The 26,183-nt window shown below is 39.8% G+C and overlaps 2 protein-coding genes across 5 annotated transcripts; one reads left to right on the top strand and one right to left on the bottom strand.

The window, feature by feature from the left end:
• The first annotated feature begins 519 nt into the window (after window positions 1–519).
• LOC139207443 (pregnancy-specific beta-1-glycoprotein 4-like) lies at window positions 520–19,187 on the top strand. 4 transcript variants are annotated; one of them, XM_070837165.1, is made up of 8 exons: window positions 520–763; window positions 1,388–1,702; window positions 1,837–2,094; window positions 4,620–4,940; window positions 5,075–5,332; window positions 5,408–5,605; window positions 16,084–16,191; window positions 16,454–19,187. In XM_070837165.1, exons 1-8 carry the CDS (start codon window positions 715–717, stop codon window positions 16,639–16,641), a joined length of 1,695 nt encoding a protein of 564 aa, XP_070693266.1. In that variant the 5' UTR covers window positions 520–714; the 3' UTR covers window positions 16,642–19,187. The 4 variants fall into 4 exon arrangements, 2 of the variants coding, with proteins under 2 accessions (XP_070693266.1, XP_070693267.1); XM_070837166.1 differs by lacking the exons at window positions 16,084–16,191; window positions 16,454–19,187 and adding an exon at window positions 5,770–6,455 and having other exon boundaries at window positions 5,408–5,506; XR_011585034.1 differs by lacking the exons at window positions 520–763; window positions 1,388–1,702; window positions 1,837–2,094; ... (1 more) ...; window positions 5,075–5,332; window positions 5,408–5,605 and adding exons at window positions 14,025–14,168; window positions 14,958–15,670; window positions 15,746–15,943.
• Window positions 19,188–20,648: 1,461 nt separating this feature from the next.
• LOC139207200 (homeobox protein CHOX-CAD-like) lies at window positions 20,649–24,875 on the bottom strand. Its single transcript, XM_070836850.1, has 3 exons — window positions 24,388–24,875; window positions 23,162–23,310; window positions 20,649–21,657 (listed from the first exon to the last, which is right to left on the bottom strand). The coding sequence occupies exons 1-3, from the start codon at window positions 24,728–24,730 to the stop codon at window positions 21,448–21,450; spliced, it is 702 nt and encodes a 233-aa protein (XP_070692951.1). The 5' UTR covers window positions 24,731–24,875; the 3' UTR covers window positions 20,649–21,447.
• Window positions 24,876–26,183: the final 1,308 nt, after the last annotated feature.

Raw genomic sequence — 26,183 nt, forward strand, 5'->3', positions numbered from 1 at the left:
TCACTACATTCAGTCTGCTCTACTGTGTTTTAGTTGATCATAATACTTATTTTTCAGTGTTGTATATGTTTATCTGAATATCATCTTCATGTAGCTTTAAATACAAGTTCAACTGAACATTATGTAAATCAAATATCAAACTTTGCTGTGTAAACCAGAATTTAAAATACACCTTGGTGTATATAAATAATTGCCATGTCCTCAACATGCTCCTATATTAACGACCTGCTAGTTGGTTGGCAGCATCTCAGGCTGTGAATGTCATTTAAATGTACATTTAGAGATAAATCATGATTGATGAATCATATGCTTATTTTGTCAGAAATGTCAAGATGGAGGGACAAGAACGTCAAACAGTTGTTAATATTAGAATATGGGCACCTTAGGAAAGTCAGCTGTTAGTCTCAAATCCTCTTTCAGTCTGAAGGAGGAATGTTTCCTTTTCTTCCACTCAGTCCATCAAACCTAAAGGCTCTCTTGGTCTCGGCTAAAAGGGAAGTGAAACTGACATCACTTCCTTTTCTCCTTTCTGCCTGTAAAGAGATGAATACAACATCGCTCTGCTTGGTCCAAGTTTTCACATATTCTTCTCCGAGGCTGATCACTGTCAGGACACATTTCAGTGAAGGATGTGCGTGTTTGCTTTTGGGTGAAGCAGAAACGTTTGCCTGGAAGCTGGTGACTGGGTGAACAGAGGCTGAACACCGAGGAGACATGGCGACTGTGGTTGGACTGTTGGTGATGCTACTTGGAGTCTCTCATGGTGAGCTTTTGAACTCACAACACAAATAACACATGTTGAAATTGATTCTAATAACTAGCGAATAACATGTTTTACAGCTCTAACTCTCAGCTCTTGCTTTCAAGTATAGTCATGAGTAAAGTACATGAACATTGTTCTCAGTGCAATGTACGACACTGTATGACATTATATTATGCTATTGCACTTATTGCATACTGATACAGAAGTTGATGTTTATGGAATTAGTCAAAAATAACTTTGATATCTAATTATATAATAATTTCATAGATTGTCCTGCCAAACAGCCACAAATATACAGTAATTTGGTGTCTCTGGGAAAGTTGAGATCTGTAATAATAATAATGATGATGATGAGGACATCTAAGCTAAAAAATGTTTAACATCTAAATACCTGTTAGCTGAGCCCCAAGCAGTTAAGCTGTTAAGCTCAGCTGCACAACATTTGAGGCCTATTTGCATAGTGTGGTCTGAGAGAGACACAGCTGAACCAGACCACCAGTATTTACTTTAGATTAATATTTGCAAATTAATAATTAATAATGAAATTGTGGAAATTAAATGATTAAATATGTGATATTTTGTTGTTGTTTTTTTTTTTTAATCTATTCATTTATTGATTTCCAGGTGTGAAACCCTACTGTGATGGCAGACAGGATGGAGCTCAGTGTTATGGAGCTTTGGGAGGAACTGTGGTCCTCCAGCTGATGGACGGTGCAGCAGAGAATTCTACATACATATGGTCAAACAGAACACAAACAATACTTGCAGGGAAAGGGGTTTTTAGAAATGTGATAGGAAACAGGTCCTCATTTACTCCCAGTAATGGAACAATTATCATCAACAACCTGAACAGGTTGGATGGTGGTTACTATACTCTTCAAATCTTTGATTCAAATGGAGCGAAATCAGAGCAGCGGAGTCTACAGTTGACCATTCAAGGTAAATAACTAACTTAACTACATATATCTCATGGTCTACACATGCCTGTATCTATACCTGTTCTGTATTAGAAACTGTACTGAATGACCAAGACTCTGTTAATATCACAAGTCATCTGAGTGTTCTTCCTCCAGCTCCTGTGTCCTCTGTCCGGCTGGTCTCTAAGTGTCTGTCCCAGGGAGAGATGAGGGTGTCCTGCTCCTCTGAGGGAGGGGACAGTCCTCAGTACAGCTGGACTCTGGGTGGACGCAAGCTGAATGGTGCTGAGCTCCTTTCTGGAAATGATGAGAGTAAAATTATCACTCTGAAACAAGACGTCTCAGGACAAGTGGTCTGCTCGGTCAGCAACCACGTCAGTCGTGTCTCTGCAGAAAAGATGATATCTACCTGTGGTGAGTGAGAGCGTGAGTAGAAAACATGATTATGATCACTCTGCACATCTTGGGTATAGATATATCAACTCTCACCCTAAAACACCTTTATCTTGGCAGAGTTTGCCCAGTCCATTTTGCAAATAAATGTGCAATTCTCATCTACATGAGAATAAATTCCTGTTGTAAACTGTGGTCTGAAGAGACACAGCTGCACTGTTTCTATGGGTTTGATAATGTCTCATTGTCCTTTAATTTTGCTGAAGCCAAATTATGTCTCAAAATTTCCAGCTGTGGAAACCTACACCAGTATTTATTAGGGCCCCAGCACCCTATTGTAATTCAAAGAATTATTATTATTATTATTATCATCATTATTATTTGGACACTTCCTCAGGGAAAACAAGGTGCCAGGGATACTCGAAAACTCATGTAAATCTGCAAAGATGTCAGGTCTGGCGAAAAATGTGTTATTTTATGGGTGTTTCGTATGGGCGTGCAGAAATGACTCGACAGCGCCCCCTAACAGTTTTCAAAGCCGAAGCCCCCTCCTTTCACTTTGCCCTAGAAAAATGAAAATTAGTGAGCATGTGTATCACATCTAGATCTAAAAAAAAGCCTCTTGGGGCCATACTGTAGCATGCACATTAAGTCCGCCATTTTTAATAATATGTAAAAATTTTGTATCCGACGCCTTAATGATGAAAAGTTATCAAAGTTGCTGTACAAAACTCTAACGGATTGGCATGGGCAGAACCTCAAACATCGGTTCTCGCCATGAAACAGGAAGTGGATTATAACTCGACTGCAGATGATCAAATCTGTCTGAAATGTATCATGTTTGATGAGAGTCCGGCCCTGAACAGATCTATAGGACAATATTCATCGACACTCATAGCGCCTCCTAGTGGCAATAGGAAATGTCATGTTTTACTCCGTGACGTCTACAGAGGAGACAAATGACTAGATCTACTTCAAAATGCTGTCAGACGACCTTAAAGGCCTTAATTAAGTTTTCTTTGCGAAAACTGTGACTATTCGTCAAAGTGGAGTGGGTGTGGCGTCGCAGCGAAGTTCGATCCTTCGTCATGAAATTTTGATCAGCTATAACTCCATCACACAAGGTCCTTTCTTTACTAAATTTACTGTGATTAATGACAGTCCAATTTTGAATCATAGTCATAGCGCCACCTAGTGACGGGAGGACGTGTCACGGTCTGTTCTCGTACTCTATCTCCCAGCAGGTTAACCACAGACACCTCAAATTGGGTGAAAACATTCCCAAGGTGTTGATGTTGCTATGTTACGAAGCTCCTGAGCTTTTGTGAAATGCTGTCGTCCTGGCCACGTCTCCTTCGCCATGAAACTGGAAGTTGCTGTAAAACCTCACCAAACTTGGCACACACATCAGGAGGACTAAAATGAGTAATCTCATCTGGTTTATGGGTTTGGGTTTGTTAAAACGGTTCAACGGCGCTCCCTACAAAATGTCAACAAGATTTTAACGAAGCAGCCCCTGCACAACGTTTCACCTACATGTGTCAAATTACCTGTATATATGGCCCATGCCAAGACCTACAAAAAAGTCTCTTGGAGTCATGTCCTAAACCCAACAGGAAAAGCGTTGGCTCAGAGTAACATAAAATCCAAACATTTATTCTTCACTTATTTCATCAACCAACAGCGGGCGATACTGGCTTTCTAATGGATGTAACCGTCTTTGGAAAAGGCTTAACATGTGTTTTCAGTGTGTGTTACTCTACTGACAATCCCTGCTTTCCTAATTGTTTCCCCAATGTCATATTTAGTCAAAGGCACAGCAAAAGACAGTGACAACAGGAGGCCAGCTTCATCTGACAGAGATCATTTAATTTCCCAAAAAAGTTCAATCTAATCAACATGATTTTCATGATTTAATTCAGCCTTTTACCTCACAATGTGCTGAACTTTCTAATGTCTTCGCCCTCTTTTTTATGCCCCCCTTATGCATCATATAATGTTTGTATTTTCATACCTCATCTGTCTTGACTGTATATATATTTCCCTGTCATGGGACTGAAAAGGGATTTTCTTAATTTATCTTATGAACACGTGTTCTGTGAATTAAAAGTTTTTTGTGTTTTTGAACTGACTATAATTCTTCAACACATCTAATGCTGGAAAAGAGTCAAGCTTTAACAGACATCTACATGCCCTTATTGTCTCATGGTCACAGCAACATCTGCAGACAACAGGATCTCAGCCTCTTGTGATACAGATCATCAGATTTATATGAAACTTTCAAATGATACATGTGATGTACGCCTCGGTTCCGATAAGGTTCGCTGCAGTTGTCACAAAAATTCAGGCCGTGTTGGCCAAACTGCATCGGCATGTCCGCGGCTGCACACATTTGCGATGGCCCTTCAATGCTGCTTGCAGCTTTGATTTTGGATTAATATTTGCATATGCCTAAACATATTATCATGGTAATTAAATTGTAGAAATTAATTTTTAGATATGTGATATTTAGTATTTTAAAACTCTATTTGTTTATTAATTTCCAGTCGTGGAAACCTACTGTGATGGCAGACAGGATGGAGCTCAGTGTTATGGAGCTTTGGGAGGAACTGTGGTCCTCCAGCTGATGGACGGTGCAGCAGAGAATTCTACATACCTATGGTCAAGCAGAACACAAACAATACTTGCAGGAAGAGGGAACAAGTTTAGGATAAATGTGATAGGAAACAGGTCCTCATTTACTCCCAGTAATGGAGCAATTATCATCAACAACCTGAACAGGTTGGATGGTGGTAACTATACTCTTCAAATCTTTGATTCAAATGGAGTGAAATCAGAGCAGCGGAGTCTACAGTTGACCATTCAAGGTAAATAACTAACTTAACTACATATATCTCATGGTCTACACATGCCTGTATCTATGCCTGTTCTGTATTAGAAACTGTACTGAATGACCAAGACTCTGTTAATATCACAAGTCATCTGAGTGTTCTTCCTCCAGCTCCTGTGTCCTCTGTCTGGCTGGTCTCTAAGTGTCTGTCCCAGGGAGAGATGAGGGTGTCCTGCTCCTCTGAGGGAGGGGACAGTCCTCAGTACAGCTGGACTCTGGGTGGACGCAAGCTGAATGGTGCTGAGCTCCTTTCTGGAAATAATGAGAGTAAAAACATCACTCTGAAACAAGGCGTCTCAGGAACACTGGTCTGCTCAGTCAACAACCACGTCAGTCGTGTCTTTGCAGAAAAGATGATATCTACCTGTGGTGAGTGAGAGCGTGAGTAGAAAACATGATCATGATCACTCTGCACATCAGTCATTAATCTGTTTTTTCCAACAGGCTTCATATTCATTGAATGCATCTCCAATGGGACGTACATATCACAGTGGGTGCTTAAAGCCAATAACACCCTGTGTATTGAACCAGTCACTACTGAGGGTAAGGAGACTGCCATCACAGTGTCAATTACACCCTCCACTAATATCACATTCTCCTCCAATGTGACTCACTCCATCAGAGCTGGCCCATGGTACATTAGTAAGTGAAAACCAACTAACTGAACTGGATTCATTAAAGTAATTTCCCCATTTTTCTTTATCAGTCTCCATAAAGACACCTGCATTCTTTTTCTGACTTAAGGATCTGCTTGTCTCTTCTGTCTTTTATTGACATGTGATTTTTGTGTCTCTTCATCTGAACAGATCACTTCTTGCTCATTTATGGTTTGCGAGTAGCCGTGGCAATCATTCTATTAAGTGGGGTTGGTGCCTACTTTGCTTGGAAGAAAAAGAAATACAAGACAACTAAGGGCTCCTCTGTCCCTTGGCAGACACAATACCAAGACAACTCTGTTATGATGGTTGAAATGAGAAGTTCTGCATCCGAACTTTAACTTTCTGAAACCAGCACCATAGTGTCACCTCTCACCGGCTGTGATTGGCCATTTGTCTTAAGTTTGTGAAAATAGAAATTCTTCTTGTTTTCATTCCTCTCAAATTTACTTTTTAGCTGCTTTCCATAAATACTTTCCCATAAAAAAGGTTTTCTGCATTTGTATTACTGGGAAGCTCTGATAGAACAAAGTTTATAGATTGTAACTCTAGTTCTACGCGCACAAGTTGACTCGCCTGACTTCTTTATTTTGTTCTATTCATTTATTTATTTAAATGTTTGCATTTTTTAAAACTATTTTAACGATTAAAGAGTTTGGTCTTAATTACAGAGCTTTGCCTAGAGCTGCTCTTTATGGAAAGTGTCTTGAGAGAACACTGTTATGAATTGGCACTATATGAATAAAGATTGATTGATTGATTGAATAAAGATTGATTGAATGTGATTTTACATTCAAAACATGTTTAGAGCATTGTGTATGAAGGCCCACAGTGTCATTTTATGCCATAAAGATATGTGCTTATTCACAAGTATGATTAAAGTGTTTCACTCTTAATAGACCTAATTATGTAATTATTATTATTATTACAGATGTAGTTCTGTTTTGCTTCCATGTTTTCAAAGAGTTACATCGCTGGATGCTGTGAAAGCTTTTACCAGGATAGAGTGACATTGTTTGATATTCTCTCCAAATGTAGTTTTGGACCAATGATTATTTGTATTATTTTATAATTACAGTGAGAGGGAAGCCATTCCCCTAAACAGTCCTTCACATCTTGGTACTGCCCCTTTCCAATGGAGACCACAAGGATATACCATGGGACAAGACTTGTGAACAAAATATAGACCTAGAAGTAGTGGTGGGTTTCAAGATGTGTACTTATATTATCTGGCTGATAATGCTAGAATCAACTTGAACAAGGACAACTCTTTAATTCAGTTTATCTTAGAGGAGGTTAAAAACATTTTTACAGAAATATTTAGGCTAACCCTAACCCCCTATGAATTGCTGGAGGCAGAATATTGGCAAACAATACACGGCAGTGTTGAGGTATAAATTAATTGGGTCAGATTATCAAGGGCATCAAGTTGAACAATCTGTTGGATTTAAGAGATTCAGATTTCCATATTTACAATTAAGATCAAAGTTGAGATTACTTATTTCAATCAACATGCTCATGTGGTTTAATGTTGATTGGGACATTAATTAATTGAGGGGGAGTGCCTCAGGGAGGAGAGGAGTTTTGGTGCTACAAGTTGTTGTATGTGGATTTAGCCGTATCCCTGAATGCAGCATCATATTTCAAAAAACACAACAGCTGTATCAAAACGTGAAAGATACAAAATTGTACACCATCGTGGAGAAATATAATAATGGTGAGATTGAGAGCACCAAAATCTTTCAAACAGTTCATACAGAGACGGCGGTCTCTGTAGAAGTGTGCGCTTCAGAGAGTTTCACACACAGGATATTAATAGTGCACAGTACATGGGGTGAATCATCATGATGTATATCAAAACAGCTTATCTTGTGCGTGCAGTTGGGGTAGGAATGAGGAAGAACATGTAGTTACATACAGTTCTCTTCTATCACATGAAGACACAATCAGCACACACAGCAATTTTCCCTTTACAACACATAAAATTTACGCATCGGGCTTATATAACACCTTGTAGACTAAAGAAAATGCGTTGTTCACATTTGTGCCAGCATCTCAGAGGGGTAGGAACATTTATTCACCTTTTGTGGCTCTGCCCTCTAGTGGGGAGCTTTTGGAATGAGATAATTTAAAGATTGTCTTCAATTCTAGATATAAAAATACTCATATGTCCATTAGTCTGCTTGGTAGGCACAAGGGCTGAAAATACACAGTCATTGCTAACACATCACATCCTTGTATTAGCTTTTTTGTCAATTAAACATTATGATGATCTGAAAATTGCATAAACCAAATTGCTTTATTATTAATTTATTACAAGACTTCGTGAATATATTGTCAACATAGTGGCAGGCAGCTTCAGTAACAGATTTAATTTAGTTGCTTTCTAGTGTTGTCATATATTCATAATCTGTGAATAGAAAAGTCAAGGATCAGTCAGTCCAGGTAAGTTACCTTTTTGTTCACATTTTGATCACAGACTGTAGCTTTAATGACTGCTGAGAACTGAATGACATTTCCAGACTCATCATCAGTATTGTACAGTACACTGGTTTACAGAGGAGCTGCGGTCGCGTCTAGCTAATCAATTCAATTCAATTCAATTCAATTTTATTTGTATAGCCCAATGTCACAACAGAGTGTCTCATAGTGCTTTACAAAGTTCACTGAAATAAACAAGTGTAAGCGAACAAATAATCTAATAAAGAGTCCAGCAGTCGATGAGGCCAATGGATCAGTCCGGTGGATCAGTCCGAGGCATCACCTGCCCTTTATGACCCTCCTTCTTTGGGAAGGAAAAACTCAAAAAACCCAGTGGGAAAAGAGAAACCCCCGGAAGCACCACAGTGAAGGAGAGATCCAGCTCCCAAGGACGAACAGGCTGTAGCCTTGGACAGACGCACATCCATTGGCTGATGGAGAACCACATCAGCAGGACCAGGACCAGGATCCATAGGGAACCAGGGAACCACATCAGCAGAACCAGGACCAGGATCCACAGGATCCACAGGAACCTGAGAGATGAGAAAGCACAGAAACGCTCCGGGGAAGATACCAAGTTAGAGGCAGACATTTGGCTGACATGAGACATAACGATGGAGAGGAAGAGGAGGAGAGAGGAGCTCAGTGCACCATAGGAGTCCCCCGGCAGTCTGAGCCTATAGCAGCATAACTAGGGGCTGGTCTAAGGCCTGATCCAGCCCTTAAATATATGCTTTGTCAAAAAGGAAGGTTTTTAGTCTACTCTTAAATGTAGAGAGGGTGTCTGCCCCCCGAACCCAAACTGGAAGGAGATTCCACAGGAGAGGAGCCTGATAGCTGAAAGCTCTGCCTCCTGAACTACTTTTGGAGACTTTGGGAACCACCAGTAGGCCTGCATTCTGGGAGCGCAGTGCTCTAGTGGGGTAGTACGGTACTATAAGCTCTTTAAGATATGATGGGGCCTGACCCTTAAGAGCCTTGTAGGTGAGGAGAAGGATTTTAAACTCTATTCTAGATTTTACTGGAAGCCAATGAAGAGAAGCCAGTACAGGAGAAATGTGGTCTCTTCTTTCAGTTCTCGTCAGAACACGAGCAGCAACGTTCTGGACCAACTGGAGAGTCTTTAAGGACTTATTGGGGCAGCCTGATAATAAAGAGTTACAATAGTCCAACCTAGAAGTGACAAATGCATGGACCAATTTTTCTGCATCATCAGTGGATATGATGGGCCTGATTTTGGCAATATTACGTAGATGGGAAAAGGCAGTTCTAGAAATCTGTTTAATGTGGGAGTTAAAGGACAAATCCTGATCAAATAAGACTCCCAGATTCCTCACAGTGGAGCTGGAGGCCAGATTAATGCCGTCCAGAGCAGTTAAGGTAGTGGAAAAGCTGTCTCTGAGGTGTCTGGGGCCAAGCAAAATAACTTCAGTTTTATCTGAATTTAGCAGCAGAAAGTTGCTGCTCATGCAGGACTTTATGTCCTTAAGGCAGATTTGAAGTTTAATAAACTGATTGGGTTCATCTGGCTTTATTGATAAATATAATTGTGTATCATCTGCATAACAGAGGAAATGAATGGAGTGCTTCCTGATAATATTACCAAGAGGAAGCATATATAAGATAAAGAGTATTGGTCCAAGCACTGAGCCTTGTGGAACTCCATGTCTAACCTTAGTGTGGACAGAGGATTCGTTATTAATATGTACAAACTGAAATCGATCTAATAAATAGGACTTAAACCAGCTTAATGCAGTTCCTTTATACCAATGAACTGTTCCAGTCTCTGTAACAGGATGTGATGGTCGATGGTGTCGAAAGCAGCACTCCGGTCTAACAAGACCAGGACAGAGAGAAGTCCTCTGTCTGATGCCATGAGGAGGTCGTTTGTAACCTTCACCAGTGCTGTCTCTGTGCTGTGGTTCGCTCTAAAACCTGACTGAAAATCCTCAAATAGACTATTAGAGTTTAGAAAATTACACAGCTGATTAGCTACAACTTTCTCCAGGATCTTGGAGAGAAAGGGAAGGTTGGATATAGGTCTATAGTTAGCTAACACACCTGAATCAAGAGTAGGCTTTTTCAGGAGAGGTTTAATTACTGCTACTTTAAAGGACTGCGGTACATAGCCTGTTAGTAAAGACTGATTTGTCATATCCAGTAAGGACGTGTTAATTAGGGGCAGGACCTCTTTAAGGAGTCCAGTAGGAATGAGGTCTAGGAGACATGTTGACGATCTAGATGAGGAGATTATTGAGGTCAATTCAGCAAGATCAATTGGAGAAAAACAGTCCAAGTACACATCAGGTCTAACAGCTGTTTGTATGGTTCCTAGGTTTGAGGTTGGACCAGACCCTGTTAAGGGCAGGAGGTGTTGAATTTTGTCCCTAATAGTTAGGATTTTATCATTAAAGAAGCTCATGAAGTCGTTACTGCTGAGCTCTAAAGGAACACAAGGATCAATAGAGTTCTGGCTCCTTGTCAGCCTGGCTATTGTGCTAAAAAGGAATCTAGGGTTGCTTTTATTTTCTTCTATTAATGAGGAGTAGTAGGCAGCTCTGGCATTACAGAGGGCCTTTCTATAGGTTTTAAGACTATCTTGACAGATTAAACGGGATTCTTCCACTTTGGTGGCCCGCCATGTCCTTTCTAGCCTTCGTGAGTGTTGCTTAAGCTCACGTGTCTGGGAGTTATACCAGGGAGCTTGTCTCTTTTCTTTAATTCTCTTGTTTTTTAGAGGGGCAATAGAGTCTAGTGTCATTCGCAGTGAACCTGCAGCACTATCGACCAGATAATCAATTTGGGAGGGGCTAAGATTAACATGGGGGTCATCCACAGCACAGGGACACACAGGCTGAAATACTGAAGGAATCACCTCCTTAAATTTGGCAACAGCACTATCAGATAAGCATCTAGTGAGGACCTCTCTGTCAAATAGAGCATAGTCCTGTAGCAAGAAATCAAATGTTAACAGGTAATGGTCTGATAAAATAGAGTTATGTGGGAAGACTGTTAACTGTTCAATTTCAACACCATAAGCCAAAACAAGGTCAAGAGTGTGGTTAAAACAGTGAGTTGGTTCATTTACACTCTGGGAGAAGCCAATTGAGACCAATAGTGAGACAAAAGCAGTGCTGAGACTATCATTTTCATTATCCACATGAATATTAAAGTCACCTACTATAATCACTTTGTCCACACTGAGGACTAAATCTGATAAAAACTCTGAAAACTCAGTTAAGAATTCAGAGTATGGACCAGGAGGGCGGTACACTGTGACAACCAACACTGGTTTTAGAGTTTTCCAGGTTGGGTGTGAAAAACTAAGAGTAAGACTTTCAAAGGAGTTATAATTAAGTTTGGGTCTAGGTTGGACTATTAAACTAGAGTTAAAGATTGCTGCAACTCCACCTCCACGTCCAGAATCTCTGGGAATATGAGTATTAGTATGACTGGGAGGAGTGGCCTCATTAAGGCTAACATACTCCTCAGGACGTAGCCAGGTTTCAGTCAGACACAATAAATCAATTTCATGGTCTGATATCAGATCATTTACTAAAACAGCTTTGGATGGCAGAGATCTGATGTTTAAAAGTCCACATTTAACTCTCCTGTCCTGTTTCATAGTGCCAATGGTGGTATTAACTCTGATTAAATGTTGATGCTGAACTCCTCTCCTGTTGGACTTAATAGATCTAAATGGTCTGAGTGGTCGGGGGACGGACACAGTCTCTATGGGATGTTGGGTGGGTGACTGTTCTAATGGAGGAGCAGAGAAGTGTGTAAGACTGCAGCTCTGCCTCCTGGTCTCGACTCTGGATTGTCAGGTTTTAGGACTTATAAACTTCTCCATATTTCTAGATAAGAGCGCAGCTCCGTCCAAAGTGGGATGGATGCCGTCTCTTCTAATGAGACCAGGTTTTCCCCAGAAAGACTGCCAATTGTCTATGAAGCCCACATTGTTAGCTGGGCACCACCTCGACAGCCAGCGGTTAAATGATGACATGCGGCTGTACATGTCATCACTGGTCAGGTTGGGCAGGGGACCAGAGAAAACTACGGAGTCCGGCATTGTCTTAGCAAAGTTACACACCGACTCCACATTAATTTTAGTGACCTCCGATTGGCGTAATCGGGTGTCATTAACGCCGACGTGAATTACAATCTTACCAAATCTACGTTTAGCCTTCGCCAGCAGTTTTAAATTTGACTCTATATCGCCCGCTCTGGCCCCCGGGATGCACTTAACTATGTTCGCTGGTGCCGCTAGCTTCACTTTCCTGACTATGGAGCTTCCAATGACCAGAGTGTGGTTCTCAGCGGGTGTGTCGCTAAGTGGGGAAAATCGGTTGGAAACCTGAAGGTGGTGGTGCACCGTGGGCTTCTCCTTTGGACTATGTTTCCTCCGGACAGTCACCCAGCCACCCCTGAGTAGGAGCTAAGCTAGGTCGGCCCGCACCGGCTACTGGGGGCTGGCTAGCTACAGCTGACTTATGCTCCATGGTGCGGAACCGTGTCTCCAACTCACTAAGCCTCGTCTCCAGTACAGTGAATAAACTACACTTATTACAGGTACCAGTTTCACTAAAGGAGGCAGAGGAATAACTAAACATATGGCACACTGAGCAGGAGACAGCAGGAGACTGAGAGGGAGAGAGAGAAGCCATTGCAGTGGTTTTAGTTTTAAGAAGCTAGCTAGTGATTTAGGTAAAAACTAGAGAAATAACGAGATTATCACCACAAGAAGTGAGAAATATGTGTGCAGGTTTGTAAATTTAAATGTACAGCTGGTGGTTAAGACAGTAAAGCGTGAAAATAGATCCAGTGGAGAAAAAGGAATGAGAGACGCTGTTGATAGCGCAGTACACGGAAACTCCGATAGCCGGAAATGACGCTTACCGTAACAGGAAGTCGGAACAGGAGTTCAGAAATCACACATCCGTAAGAAGGATTATTGAATTGAATTGAATTGAATTGAATTGAATTGAATTGAATTGAATTGAATTGAATTGAATTTACACTGCTGGCTAAAGAGAAACCAATAGTCCTCTGGCTGTACACTGGTTTTGTCAAAGGGAGATTTTAGATATTACGAAATAAGAATACTAAAGGCAACAAATAAAGGCAACAATGGTATTAATTAGCCAATAATATAGTCTGATGCACAATACTGCTGTTCTACCACTGTGTGTACATTGTGTAAAGATATAACGTTGTGATAATTATCATTGCATTACTGCAGTATTGAAGTATTCAAAATCACATGATGAAAAGTCAAATTTGTGTTCACTACATTCAGTCTGCTCTACTGTGTTTTAGTTGATCATAATACTTGTTTTTCAGTGTTGTATATGTTTATCTGAATATCATCTTCATGTAGCTTTAAATACAAGTTCAACTGAACATTATTCTCCATTATGTAAATCAAATATCAAACTTTGCTGTGTAAACCAGAATTTAAAATACACCTTGGTGTATATAAATAATTGCCATGTCCTCAACATGCTCCTATATTAACGACCTGCTAGTTGGTTGGCAGCATCTCAGGCTGTGAATGTCATTTAAATGTACTTGTCATTCATTTAGAGATAAATCATGATTGATGAATCATATGCTTATTTTGTCAGAAATGTCAAGATGGAGGGACAAGAACGTCAAACAGTTGTTAATATTAGAATATGGGCACCTTAGGAAAGTCTGCTGTTAGTCTCAAATCCTCTTTCAGTCTGAAGGAGGAATGTTTCCTTTTCTTCCACTCAGTCCATCAAACCTAAAGGCTCTCTTGGTCTCGGCTAAAAGGGAAGTGAAACTGACATCACTTCCTTTTCTCCTTTCTGCCTGTAAAGAGGTGAATACAACATCGCTCTGCTTGGTCCGAGTTTTCACATATTCTTCTCCGAGGCTGATCACTGTCAGGACACATTTCAGTGAAGGATGTGCGTGTTTGCTTTTGGGTGAAGCAGAAACGTTTACCTGGAAGCTGGTGACTGGGTGAACAGAGGCTGAACACCGAGGAGACATGGAGACTGTGGTTGGACTGTTGGTGATGCTACTTGGAGTCTCTCATGGTGAGCTTTTGAATTCACAACACAAATAACACATGTTGAAATTGATTCTAATAACTAGCGAATAACATGTTTTACAGCTCTAACTTTCAGCTCTTGCTTTCAAGTATAGTCATGAGTAAAGTACATGAACATTGTTCTCAGTGCAATGCAGCTCAGATACTGAAGGCTGGAGACCACCTGTTGGTTCTGAAGAAATTATTGCTTGTATTGATAAATCAAGACATAGGAATCGACTGACAGCAGTATGAAACTCATATTTGGACTTTTCCAATCTTCAGTAGCTTTAAAATAATTCAAAAAATAAAAAATTCTAAAAATAAAACACTGTATGACATTATATTATGCTATTGCACTTATTGCATACTGATACAGAAGTTGATGTTTATGGAATCAGTCAAAAATAACTTTGATATCCAATTATATAATAATTTCATAGATTGTCCCGCCAAACAGCCACAAATATACAGTAATTTGGTGTCTCTGGGAAAGTTGAGATCTGTAATAATAATAATGATAATGAGGACATCTAAGCTAAAAAATGTTTAACATCTAAATACCTGTTAGCTGAGCCCCAAGCAGTTAAGCTGTTAAGCTCAGCTGCACAACAATTGAGGCCTATTTGCATAGTGCGGTCTGAGAGAGACACAGCTGAACCAGACCACCAGTATTTACTTTAGATTAATATTTGCAAATTAATAATTAATAATGAAATTGTTGAAATTAAATTATTAAATATGTGATATTTTGTTTGGTTTTTTTTTTTTAATCTATTCATTTATTGATTTCCAGGTGTGAAACCCTACTGTGATGGCAGACAGGATGGAGCTCAGTGTTATGGAGCTTTGGGAGGAACTGTGGTCCTCCAGCTGATGGACGGTGCAGCAGAGAATTCTACATACATATGGTCATTTAGAACACAAAGAATATTTACATGGACAGGGAAAGGGTTTTTTGGAAATGTGATAGGAAACAGGTCCTCATTTACTCCCAGTAATGGAACAATTATCATCAACAACCTGAACAGGTTGGATGGTGGTTACTATACTCTTCAAATCTTTGATTCAAATGGAGCGAAATCAGAGCAGCGGAGTCTACAGTTGACCATTCAAGGTAAATAACTAACTTAACTACATATATCTCATGGTCTACACATGCCTGTATCTATGCCTGTTCTGTATTTGAAACTGTACTGAATGACCAAGACTCTGTTAATATCACGAGTCATCTGAGTGTTCTTCCTCCAGCTCGTGTGTCCTCTGTCCAGCTGGTCTCTAAGTGTCTGTCCCAGGGAGAGATGGGGGTGTCCTGCTCCTCTGAGGGAGGGGACAGTCCTCAGTACAGCTGGACTCTGGGTGGACGCAAGCTGAATGGTGCTGAGCTCCTTTCTGGAAATAATGAGAGTAAAAATATCACTCTGAAACAAGATGTCTCAGGAACACTGGTATGCTCAGTCAGCAACTACGTCAGTCGTGGCTTTGCAGAAAAGATGATATCTACCTGTGGTGAGTGAGAGTGTGAGTAGAAAACATGATCATGATCACTCTGCACATCAGTCATTCATCTGTTTTTTCCAACAGGCTTCATATTGATTGAATGCATCTCCAATGGGACGTACATATCACAGTGGGTGCTTAAAGCCAATAACACCCTGTGTATTGAACCAGTCACTACTGAGGGTAAGGAGACTGCCATCACAGTGTCAATTACACCCTCCACTAATATCACATCCTCCTCCAATGTGACTCACTCCATCAGAGCTGGCCCATGGTACATTAGTAAGTGAAAACCAACTAACTGAACTGGATTCATTAAAGTAATTTCCCCATTTTTCTTTATCAGTCTCCATAAAGACACCTGCATTCTTTTTCTGACTTAAGGATCTGCTTGTCTCTTGTGTCTTTTATCACTAAAACAGATTATTTGCCAGCTGTGGGTGGTGTGCTCGCTGCACTGGTAATTCTCTTGGTGGTCGGGGTGGCATTTGTATGTGTTCACAGGAAAAAGCTGAACAACAAATCTAAAGGTCCTAAACAAAACTTCTCTATTCATAGATTAAAAGAACAGTTTGACACTTTGGTTAACACACTACACATATGATTTCTTGTTAAGAGTAGTAGATTGATATCACTCTCATGTAGACAGTGATGTCAGTCTTCTCTCTTAACCTGAGAGTGTACTTCCCAAAATTGTCAAACTATTCTTTTAACAATCCACTGTTGCCACTGTATATGTATATCTCTATTAAATTTGATCCACTTGTGCCATTTCTTCCTTTTTCTGTGCAGAAGAAGGAGATGAACAGGAATTAACCTATGCTGATGTAAAGATCATGCAGCGGGAGGGGAGGCAGATGCCACAAATGGCAGAGATGGGGGTGGAGTATGGCCAAGTCAAGTTTTCAGAGCGACCTCGGCGGACTGTTGTACCCGCCAGAGATGAATGTGTGTACGCCAAGGTCCGTAGAGACAGGTGATTCAGAGTGTTTTCACAGAGACTGCACCACTAATCACACATGAAAGAGGCGTTTCTCAAGATTATTATTATTATTATTATTATTATTATTAGTGGTAGTAGTACTACTTCTTGGCTGTTGCCAAAGTATCAGCTCCACACATCTGCTTCAGTGTTGTTGCTATTTGATATTTTCTCAAGAAAATATATTTTTTTAGGTACTTCATAATGTCTACGCTCTTTTTTGATTTTAGATTTTTATATTGTCTTTAGATTATGTTGTACTTCCTTGTTTTTACTTACTTTTTTTTACTACTTACTTACTTAATTTATGTTAATTTTAAAGAATAATAAAGTCTTTACAATGTATTTAGTTTTGTTTCCCCTCCGTGATCGACAGACATGAACAGATCTCTAAGGCACTCTGAAAAAGTGACATTAGTACATTCATGTTAGTCAATCATCTGCGTTTACATGCCATCTATGATGGCTACTTTTTTACATTATATTATCAAATAGATTTACTGTAGTATGCTTTTGCATTGGTAGTTACGACTCATTAAAGGTTTGGTGCAGTGTGTAGAAATTAATCTGCCGTCCTTTGGCTCTCTAGCCCACAGATGAGTGTTGTCTCTTAGGAAGTTCTTTTATTTCCATTATGTAAATGCTTCTGCTTTTTCTCAGGCAAGATCTGTCAGTTGATTTTGTGGTGTGATTTTTAAGACAGAGGATGTTCAAAGCATTTGCGTCAGTAAACAGTAAAATATTACTGTAATGAAATGATAAATATTAATGTATTGTGTAGTAATGTAATATTAATGTAACTGTGTGGCTCACTCTAAAATAAAAGTTAGTGGGGGTAATATGTCTGTTTTAGTAAATGAAAATAGACAACATGCAGTGTTTTCATTAACTGTCAGAATTGCCTACAGAAACAACACTATATGCAATTGCTTTTGAAATCTGAGACAGTTTTACTTCCATGTTTTCTACCCAGTGTTTCTTAACATGGTGACTTTGCAGCAAAGGAGGAACACCTAAAAGAGTGTGTTCCCTTTTTCTAAAAAGGGGAGAACTGAGAGAACATGTTAAGTAAACTCTAGTACAAAGGGAAAAGGACTTAACAGCGTGTACGATTCTGAGCATGAAGCTTTTCTATCTTTTAACACCATCAAGTTTGTGTTTGCTATATTTAATTTGATACGTTTCCTATGACTTTGTGGCTTCCACTGAAGAATTTGTGCGCCACAACCAAAGTGTAGATAATAACATTACTCAACACTTGACATGTTGAGACGAAGTCATTTTCTGCTCCAACTTTTAAGTCTTGGGGAGAAAATGGTCTACTTTGCGGGTATTTATGCAATTGTTTGGGGTAAATTGAAAGCCAGTTGAACACAGTGCTGCTTATTAAACAAAAGGTTCATCATTAGAAAAAAAATTACACCATGCGTCAGGAATTTAATTGAACTACATGCAACCGAGGACTAAATCAAGTGCATCAGTATGTAATTCACAGCCGTGAATGTGCGTTGAGCAGATGAATGAGATAACCGATTAAACACAGAGCACATTCAAAGGCTGGATGTAAATGTGTACAGGAGCATTTACCGATGCTACCAGTAACTCCTCTGCACATTCAAGATTCAAGATTTAAAGTTTTTTGTTGTTAATGGATGTGACAAATATAAACTGAAACTATAACCACTACTGAAACCACTATATTGTCCTCTGCATGATTCTCTGCCCGAAAGAGTGTTGTAATCACATCAAACAGCACAATACAACATTTTAACAGATTTGAATTAGTCTGACTTAAACCTACAAAAATGAAAATTTAAGTTTTTAAGTTTCGGTTTCAACCCTACTCACACTTGGAAAAATGCTCTGTGTATACTGCATCAATTTCTCAAGAACTCATAAGAATGTGTGACCATCATCCATCAAATGTCTGTAAGACGCTCTTTGAAGTAATCTAAATGTCCCTCAGACTCTTGGTTGCACTAAAAGATACTGCTCAACTGCACAGAAACAAATAGTTCAGTACTGTAAGGCATCGGCTAGTGGGATGATTTCTAAGTTAACTAGACACAGGAGGATGTCCAAAACAACTCATAGCAAATATTTTGTAGATATAACTTTTTATATAGTCCAAGCTGTAGTCAGATGCAGGTAAAAGCCTTTTGGTTTGGGTGTGCACTGGTTCAGGCAGTATGTGGTCAAACCTTTGATCCTCAGGCAAGACACTTTTGTTTTCTGTTTGTAGAACTTTTTACAATGTGATTGGAATGCCATTAGTTTCTTGTAGCTTTAGTTTAAATCATTCTAAATGCTTTGTAACCTGTGTTTTTAAATGAAATATATGTAGAAAAATAGATTGATTTGATTTTGAATGATAGTTTTGGTGATATTTTCTTTTCTGCTTTGTTGCAGTTAAGGTGACACTGTGCTTGTAGTTGTATACTTGCTGTGGGTTTAATCAAAAACAGAGGTTGCATGATTGGTTTAGTTTGATAGCTATAGGTTAAAGGTTGACAGCCATAGACTACCATTCAGCTGATTCACAGGGCCATAAAATTGGTGTTTATGATTCATGATAGTTGTAGTGTCCTTAAACTAACCACCTGAGATGTTTTTTTTAAAAGTTGAACCCTCTTGTTGAAACACAGTTGAACTTCTGACTGAAATAATCTACTGAGCAAATAATTGACAACACAGGACAAGTGTAATAAAGCTGCTCCAACAATCCTGTATCCGTTTGCCTGATCCGTCTTACAGTTCTGCTTTGTTCAATACAATAATTGTTTGGGTACCAAATTGTTCAGTGTCATTGCAGCTGTTAGCCTTCTGCTGTGTGTTAGTTATTTAACTATAAAACCAAGATTGGTACAAATTATTCGATCCTGTTTTGATTGAAAATATCCTCCAGGTGACTTATAATTTAATATTTAAAGAATCTGACAACAATTTTGCAGAGTAGACAGAGTAACAGTTTGATCCAAAATGGTTGAAGTTTGACTCAGTACTTATCCAGTATTCGTACAGCACAGCTGTTTGCTGTGGGACTGTGTGGATGTTAAGAAATACAGTGTTGGGAAACATGAAGGCTTCTGTTAAAATATTTGTCAAAAGCCAGAGGATACACTGAAATGCTGTAGAGTGGCCTGTATCATTAGAAAAATCAACTAAAATTATGGTGCAAAACTGAGGTCATCCCAGGTCACAGGTTACTTAAATTCCTGTATTGATTAAGTAATTTTGTGGTCAGGTAAAGCTTTATACTATTGGTACATTTCTTTGTTGGCTGCATGAACTTATCGAGAAGCTTTTCTCTGGAAACCTTTTAGATAATTGCGGTGCAGAGAATGCAGATAGACCCACAGCCGATGACTGTAGTAAGTGCTAATGAACATAAAATACAAACCAGATCAATAAACCTCTGTACTGAGCTTGTTTTTTATGTAATGTGCAGGACACATGTATGACAAACAGCCAATCCAACAAAAACATCATCTTAAACCTATCAAAAAAAAAAAAAACACATTATGTGTATGTGTATTCAAACACATTATTGAGATTAACAAGTGCTAACAGAGAAACATGAAATTCTTTCACTACAACATGCATTGAATGATAAGTACACAAGTTGCACAGAGTTAGTGGTGCAGTGGTTTATTTTGAAAATACAGTTTTTTGAATCCTTGGCTGACTCTAGTCAAACTAAATTTGCATTGCCACATTTCCCCTTCCTCTTTTGTGATTTATAAAAAGAAACAATGTGAAAGTGTGTTAACATTTCTTACATGTACACTATAGTCCATACTTTAACATTTCATACACACAGTACATACTCTGCAAAAGACTGGAGAAGCAGGGCGGTTTTTCATTTAAACTGTATGTGCTTTCAGTGGCATAGTGACTGTATATCATGAGTCATGTGGTCACTGTTTTTCCGGATGTGGCCAATACAATGTTGTCTGAACATTTTATACCACAGTCATTTTTAAACACGTTTGCTCTCAGGTCCTTGCTGTTAAAATGCTGTCACCAAATATTTTCTCCCGTCACATAATGCACCTGTTTAACACTAAATGCAAAATGACAAAATGTGCATTTTCATATCAAAATCCCATTGCTTTTACTTCCTATTTTTAATGTTTCTGTGTATTCACCCCCTCCATTAAGCCGCCTTTCTCTCTCTGACTGAAACCCTTTGGCATTACCATGTATATGTTTTCCCCCCTTTTTTCCATTGCAGTAACAACACTTTCTACTCTCTCGATTTCTAGAAAATTCAAAGGACAATAAAAAGTAGAATTAGCATCATTTTACTTCCCCAAAAGAAGCAGCAGGGCTGTGTTTCCATACACTGGAAGCTTCTACATTATTTTTTTTAGGCTGTATGCTAACGTGCAATTTCAAGACATATCTCCTCATGCAGTTAGAACAAACAGAAAGACATTAAAAAACAAACACATTCCTTTTTTCTTATTCCTGGAACAGATACTTCACCATACTATACATCTGCCTTCTATCTCTATATCTACCTTCAAGAAAACACACAAGTCTGAAAAGCGACGAGTTATTCAGTGTTTCTTTGTCCTTAAAATCAATATCTTGGTGCTGTTAAATATCCATATTAACACGTTAATGTCCTGTGATTGACAAATGCCAACTAGAGGTGATCAGTGCGACAGACATGTAGTGCTTGTCATTGTAAAAGGCAGAGGGTGCAGTGTTATAATGTCATGTTGATGTGAATCATCTTCATTCATTCTGTGGTAAACTTATGAAAACAAAACACACTATGTACCTATTGCATGCTGTATCAGTCTTCCATATGTGATCCACCTAAGTATTCCTCTGATATTGTATCAGACAAAATGTTGCTGCTGGGGCTGGTGGTGATGTGGGTGTCAGCGGGTCCACCCAGCACAGGTGGGGTGGGTGTAGTAGTGGAGGCCTGCTGGGAATGCTGCAGCTTCTTTCTGTTTATCTTCCTCTCTTTGGCACGTCTATTCTGAAACCAGATCTTCACCTGAACCATGCACACAAACAACAACACCTATTTATTAAGTAGCAGCTCTTAGTAGATGTTGATAAAACATTTTCAGAAATAGCAAATGTGATGCATTATCCCTTCGCATCTCACAGGCCTTTGCTTGTTACCTTCAGTGCATAATGTATTGTAATGATTGTGCTTTTTTGTGTTCACTTTATCTTGTCCTGCCTCACCCACTTCTGTTTAAGCTTAGTAATTTCCTTCTTTCTCGGAATTACTTTGTTGCACTCAACTGTGGTTTTATGTAGGCAGAAAAAACAATAATATCAATAATAGCAGCATCTGAGCATGAGTGAGGGTTCCACCATTAACACTACTTACGCAAAGTTTCTGCTGTTTCTTATTCTGAAGCTGGTTTTTCCAAATGCAATTTTTGAAAAACTTTCTGTGCTGTGCATGACTGTGACTCTATATGAGGTGACTACATTTCTCTGTTTAACCATGACGATAAGAAAAACAAAGCTAGCAACTACATGGACCAAAATGATGTCACATTTTCAGTACGACTAAAATAACAGTGCACATCACATGAAAAACTACACTCTCACCATCACTCTTAACCACTGTCCCCTCCCCTCCCCACCTCACACAAACATAAGAATAGAAAAAAGAGGGTAAAAGGGGCTAAAATACACCAGTTTCTAAGCAAGAAAGAAAAGTGAAACCTTTCTCATATTCATATATTCAACATTGATTTCACAAATGATAAAACATGGCATTTTCTCAATCTAATATACTCATGGTGTGTTTGCCAATATCCTGTATTTGCAATTTGTGGCCACAGTGGCTGCTGCTCAGCAAGAGTTGCATAGTTGTACGAAAAACGTGTAACTCCACTAAGTGGACTTTTAGCTGCATCTCAGAGTCAACCTCAGCAGATGGAGTCTGCAGGAAGACCATAACAATATGTCCACACAGGAGGTGTAGCCTGCATGTCTGACGGAACAGATGTGCTATTATTTTAATCAATCCAGCAGTCTACACTGGCCATGTAATGTAGCACATTTTCATGCTTGAGGTCTATTTTCAATCTACTGTATGCATGAAGATACAGGAGTTGCATACTGTGCTGTGAGCACTGCCAAAATGCAAGTGACCTCCACTTGATACTGTGCCTGAAAGCATCCTGCATAGCCACAGAAGGAACCCTGAAGCTGCAGCTCTGTCTGCTGCTCTTAGATGCAGTTGAAACCCCTGGAAGAAGCTAGTCACCGGACTTTGATTTAAGAATTTGAATGTTTTTGAATGCTTTCAAGGTCAAGACTGAACTTTAATGCTTAGAAGTTACGTAGTCTTGCTTTGAGTAATTCAGGAATCACAGAAATATTACGAAAATAACCTTACAGTCTCTTAAAAAAGTGGTGCTTTCCTGTGCTAAAGAGTTTGGAGTTTTCTGCATCATCACCCTTCCTGTACTTCCTCCCATTTCTCTATCTCTGGCGTTTCTACCTCTAACTGTAATTTGCTCCAGTCTTCTCACCTGTCTCTCGGAGAGGCCCAGTGAAAGTGACAGCTCACTCTTCCTCCTCATGGTGATGTAGCGGTTGAACTGAAACTCATTCTCCAGCTCCAAGCGTTGCTGGTCAGTGTACACCACCCTATACTTGTCCTTAGTGCGAGTCTTCCCCCCTGAATCACACAAAACAACCCTGATTTAGTAAAAAAATAGATGCAAGTTTGCACGAGTAACGCACTTATTGAATTGAAGTAAACAGGTGTGTATCCGCTCCTGTGTATTTTTAGTTTGTCTTCATTCCTACCTGTAATGTCCACAAGACTCATTATAATGTCAGTGAGTCACGTGCATTGTGAACCATGGTTAAACAGATGACTAATTTGAAGACGTCTGGTGCCGCGTTCAAGTTCAGGCGCCACTTAAAGCCTCATCAAGTCTATTAATCACGCTAACTATTACCAATGTAAAGACTCCCCACTGCATTGCATCAGTGGTTCTCCTTATCACTGTGAGTGGTGTTTACATACGTGTTTACACAGGCAGCTATTCATTGACATGCATATTCACACACACACACACACACACACTCGTAGGAAAGGGTGAGTCAGAGTTATTGATCTGAAATCTTGGCCGTGTGACACCATCGATTGAAGAGGACCAACACACACACACGTATATGAGTAGGCCCAGAGGGATCGCCTTTCGAGGAGATTTGGTTGAACTTCTGCAGACTTCCTGTTATCTTGCGGGTTTGTCACCCTTTTGCACCCACCCAGTGGACAGAGAGGGTGGGGAACTACATTTCTGCAGACTCCATGGCCTCCACTGTTAGCTTTGCATTGACATCTCACACCATGCTGGCGGAAGCGAGAGGCGAAAAGCTTGATGAATGTGTGTGTGTGCAATCAGTCAGACTTAACTCTGTGTAAAGGTAGAAATTCTTCCTGTCTATGAATATGTGTTTTACCACATCTGCCATCTGCACACCCACTCAACTGCACCAGGGACTCTCTAAAAAACATGTTAGCTTGAGCATCCTAAATCATGTGTGATAACACTTTACCTGTTTCATTTATGTGCATTTAAGATATCTGATGTGTGATCACCCCAAATACATCAAGTGCTTAAATCTATAATCATATCCCAACATTACATATCATAGCACCTGTCTCATGTATGTAGCACTCATGTAATCACACCACACTGCCTATAACTTGTCTACATGGCTGTATCCAGTATGGATGTCCCACCTGAACTGGACGGTCTGATGGATTCATGTGGTTTCCTCCTGGAGCTGAAGGGGTCCTGTCCCGGGATAAAGTTGTACGGAGTGAACGACCCCCCTCCAGCGGCGGTGGGCGTGCCGCTCAGCTCCGGGGAACAGAAGCTGACCTGCCCGGCGCTGGGGCTTGACCCCGGGAAGCTGTACGCATACTCCTCCCGGGGAGCGTAAGCGGGGTTCCACGCGCTTGTTGACGGGTCACCGACTCCCGGGACGTGATGGTAGCCGCTGAAGTCATACGTAGGCGGAATGTACTGACTATTCAGTGACAGCGTCTGAGCCAGGTGTCTGGCCGACTGTGAGTTGTACATACCGGTGCCCTGGTCCGACAGGTGGGGTGACTCTCAGGTAGACCTCGGTGAGTCAAACTCCGTGGCGCATGTTAGGACTTTCTGTTTATTCCCAGCAGGCTCTTGCCTCTGTTTTCACTCCAGTCTAAGGTTCAGGCTTATTACTGCCAGCTACCTGTGCAGTAAGACTACACACCTTTATAGATTTACTGCCAAGGAGTTCAAAAGTATCATCGTGACGTCACGTTTAACCTGAGACCCACCTGCCTGCTCTGGGCGACCTGAGGGCATTGACCCCAATTTACCTGCCCTGGTGGATAATTCTGATAAGGCCATCATGCAAGGTGTGCGTGAAGTGTACACGTGCTCGCGCATGTGCACGCGCGTGTGCAGTACATGTGAAGAGGTCATGTGACATGCACATCAGAGACTAATTGAAAATGAGTTCGCTCAGTGGTGGAAGAAGTTTATTAAAAGTGACACCACTGTGTAACACATGATGAAAATATTGTCTAAGTAAAAAATATAGAGGTTTTATTAGGTGAAATGAGGAGTAAAAGTATTAATTAGGCAGCACAGTAGTCCTTTAATGTTTCTGTGTCTTGTTTTTATTGTATTTTATGTCCCTGTAAAGCACTTTGAATTGCCTTGTGTCTGAAAGGTGCTATACAAATAAATGTGCCTTGCCTTGCCAGTATTCAGGATTTTAAAAATAATGAGGTCATGAGCCCAAAATGCACAGCTACACTACCCCACCTGTGTAAAAAAAAACATTTATCATTTTATTCATCCTGCACTGCCAGGTTTGTAATTACTTTGTACATTGAGTCCCTTTAATTGCAATTTGTTTTTTTTCTTTCCCTTAAAACTATTATCATGATTATTTTAGTGTTTACACTCAAGAAAAATCCGAACTTGCCCAAAGGAAACCCAATTTATGAAATATTCATATTGTAATGGTGGAATACTAATTCTGTTGTCATGTAAACACTAAGTTATTATTATTATTACTGTGAAAGCAGAATTCTAATCTAGCTTTAGTGAGGATGAGCAACATCCTTTATTTATAGATGATAGATTTACATACAGACAGGTATTTTAAAATGACACATTTGTAAAGTGGTAACAATAGCCAGCAGATCATTTACAATGTGTGAAAAGCACAATATTTACATTCATATTGTGAAATGTTGTGCAGTGAAAGTATAAAGAGAAGTGGCATTACATAGAAATACTCGAGTAAAGTACAAGTGTGCCTTAATTGTACTTTATTACAGTGCTTGAGTAAAGGTTAGTTACATGTCACCAGTGAGTGAACCTAATGTCCTGTATGTTCAGAGATGAGATGTTATGGCAAACTTATACCCCCTTAAGCATGTTTCCCATTGACTGTTATTCTAAACAAAAGACAACAACGCCAACTTCCTCTTTTCATTCTCCAAACAAAAAGAGGAGGACAAATTTGACATGATTT

This window comes from Pempheris klunzingeri, chromosome 9 (assembly GCF_042242105.1).
Source record: "Pempheris klunzingeri isolate RE-2024b chromosome 9, fPemKlu1.hap1, whole genome shotgun sequence".
Classification (NCBI taxonomy): Eukaryota; Metazoa; Chordata; class Actinopteri; order Acropomatiformes; family Pempheridae; genus Pempheris; species Pempheris klunzingeri.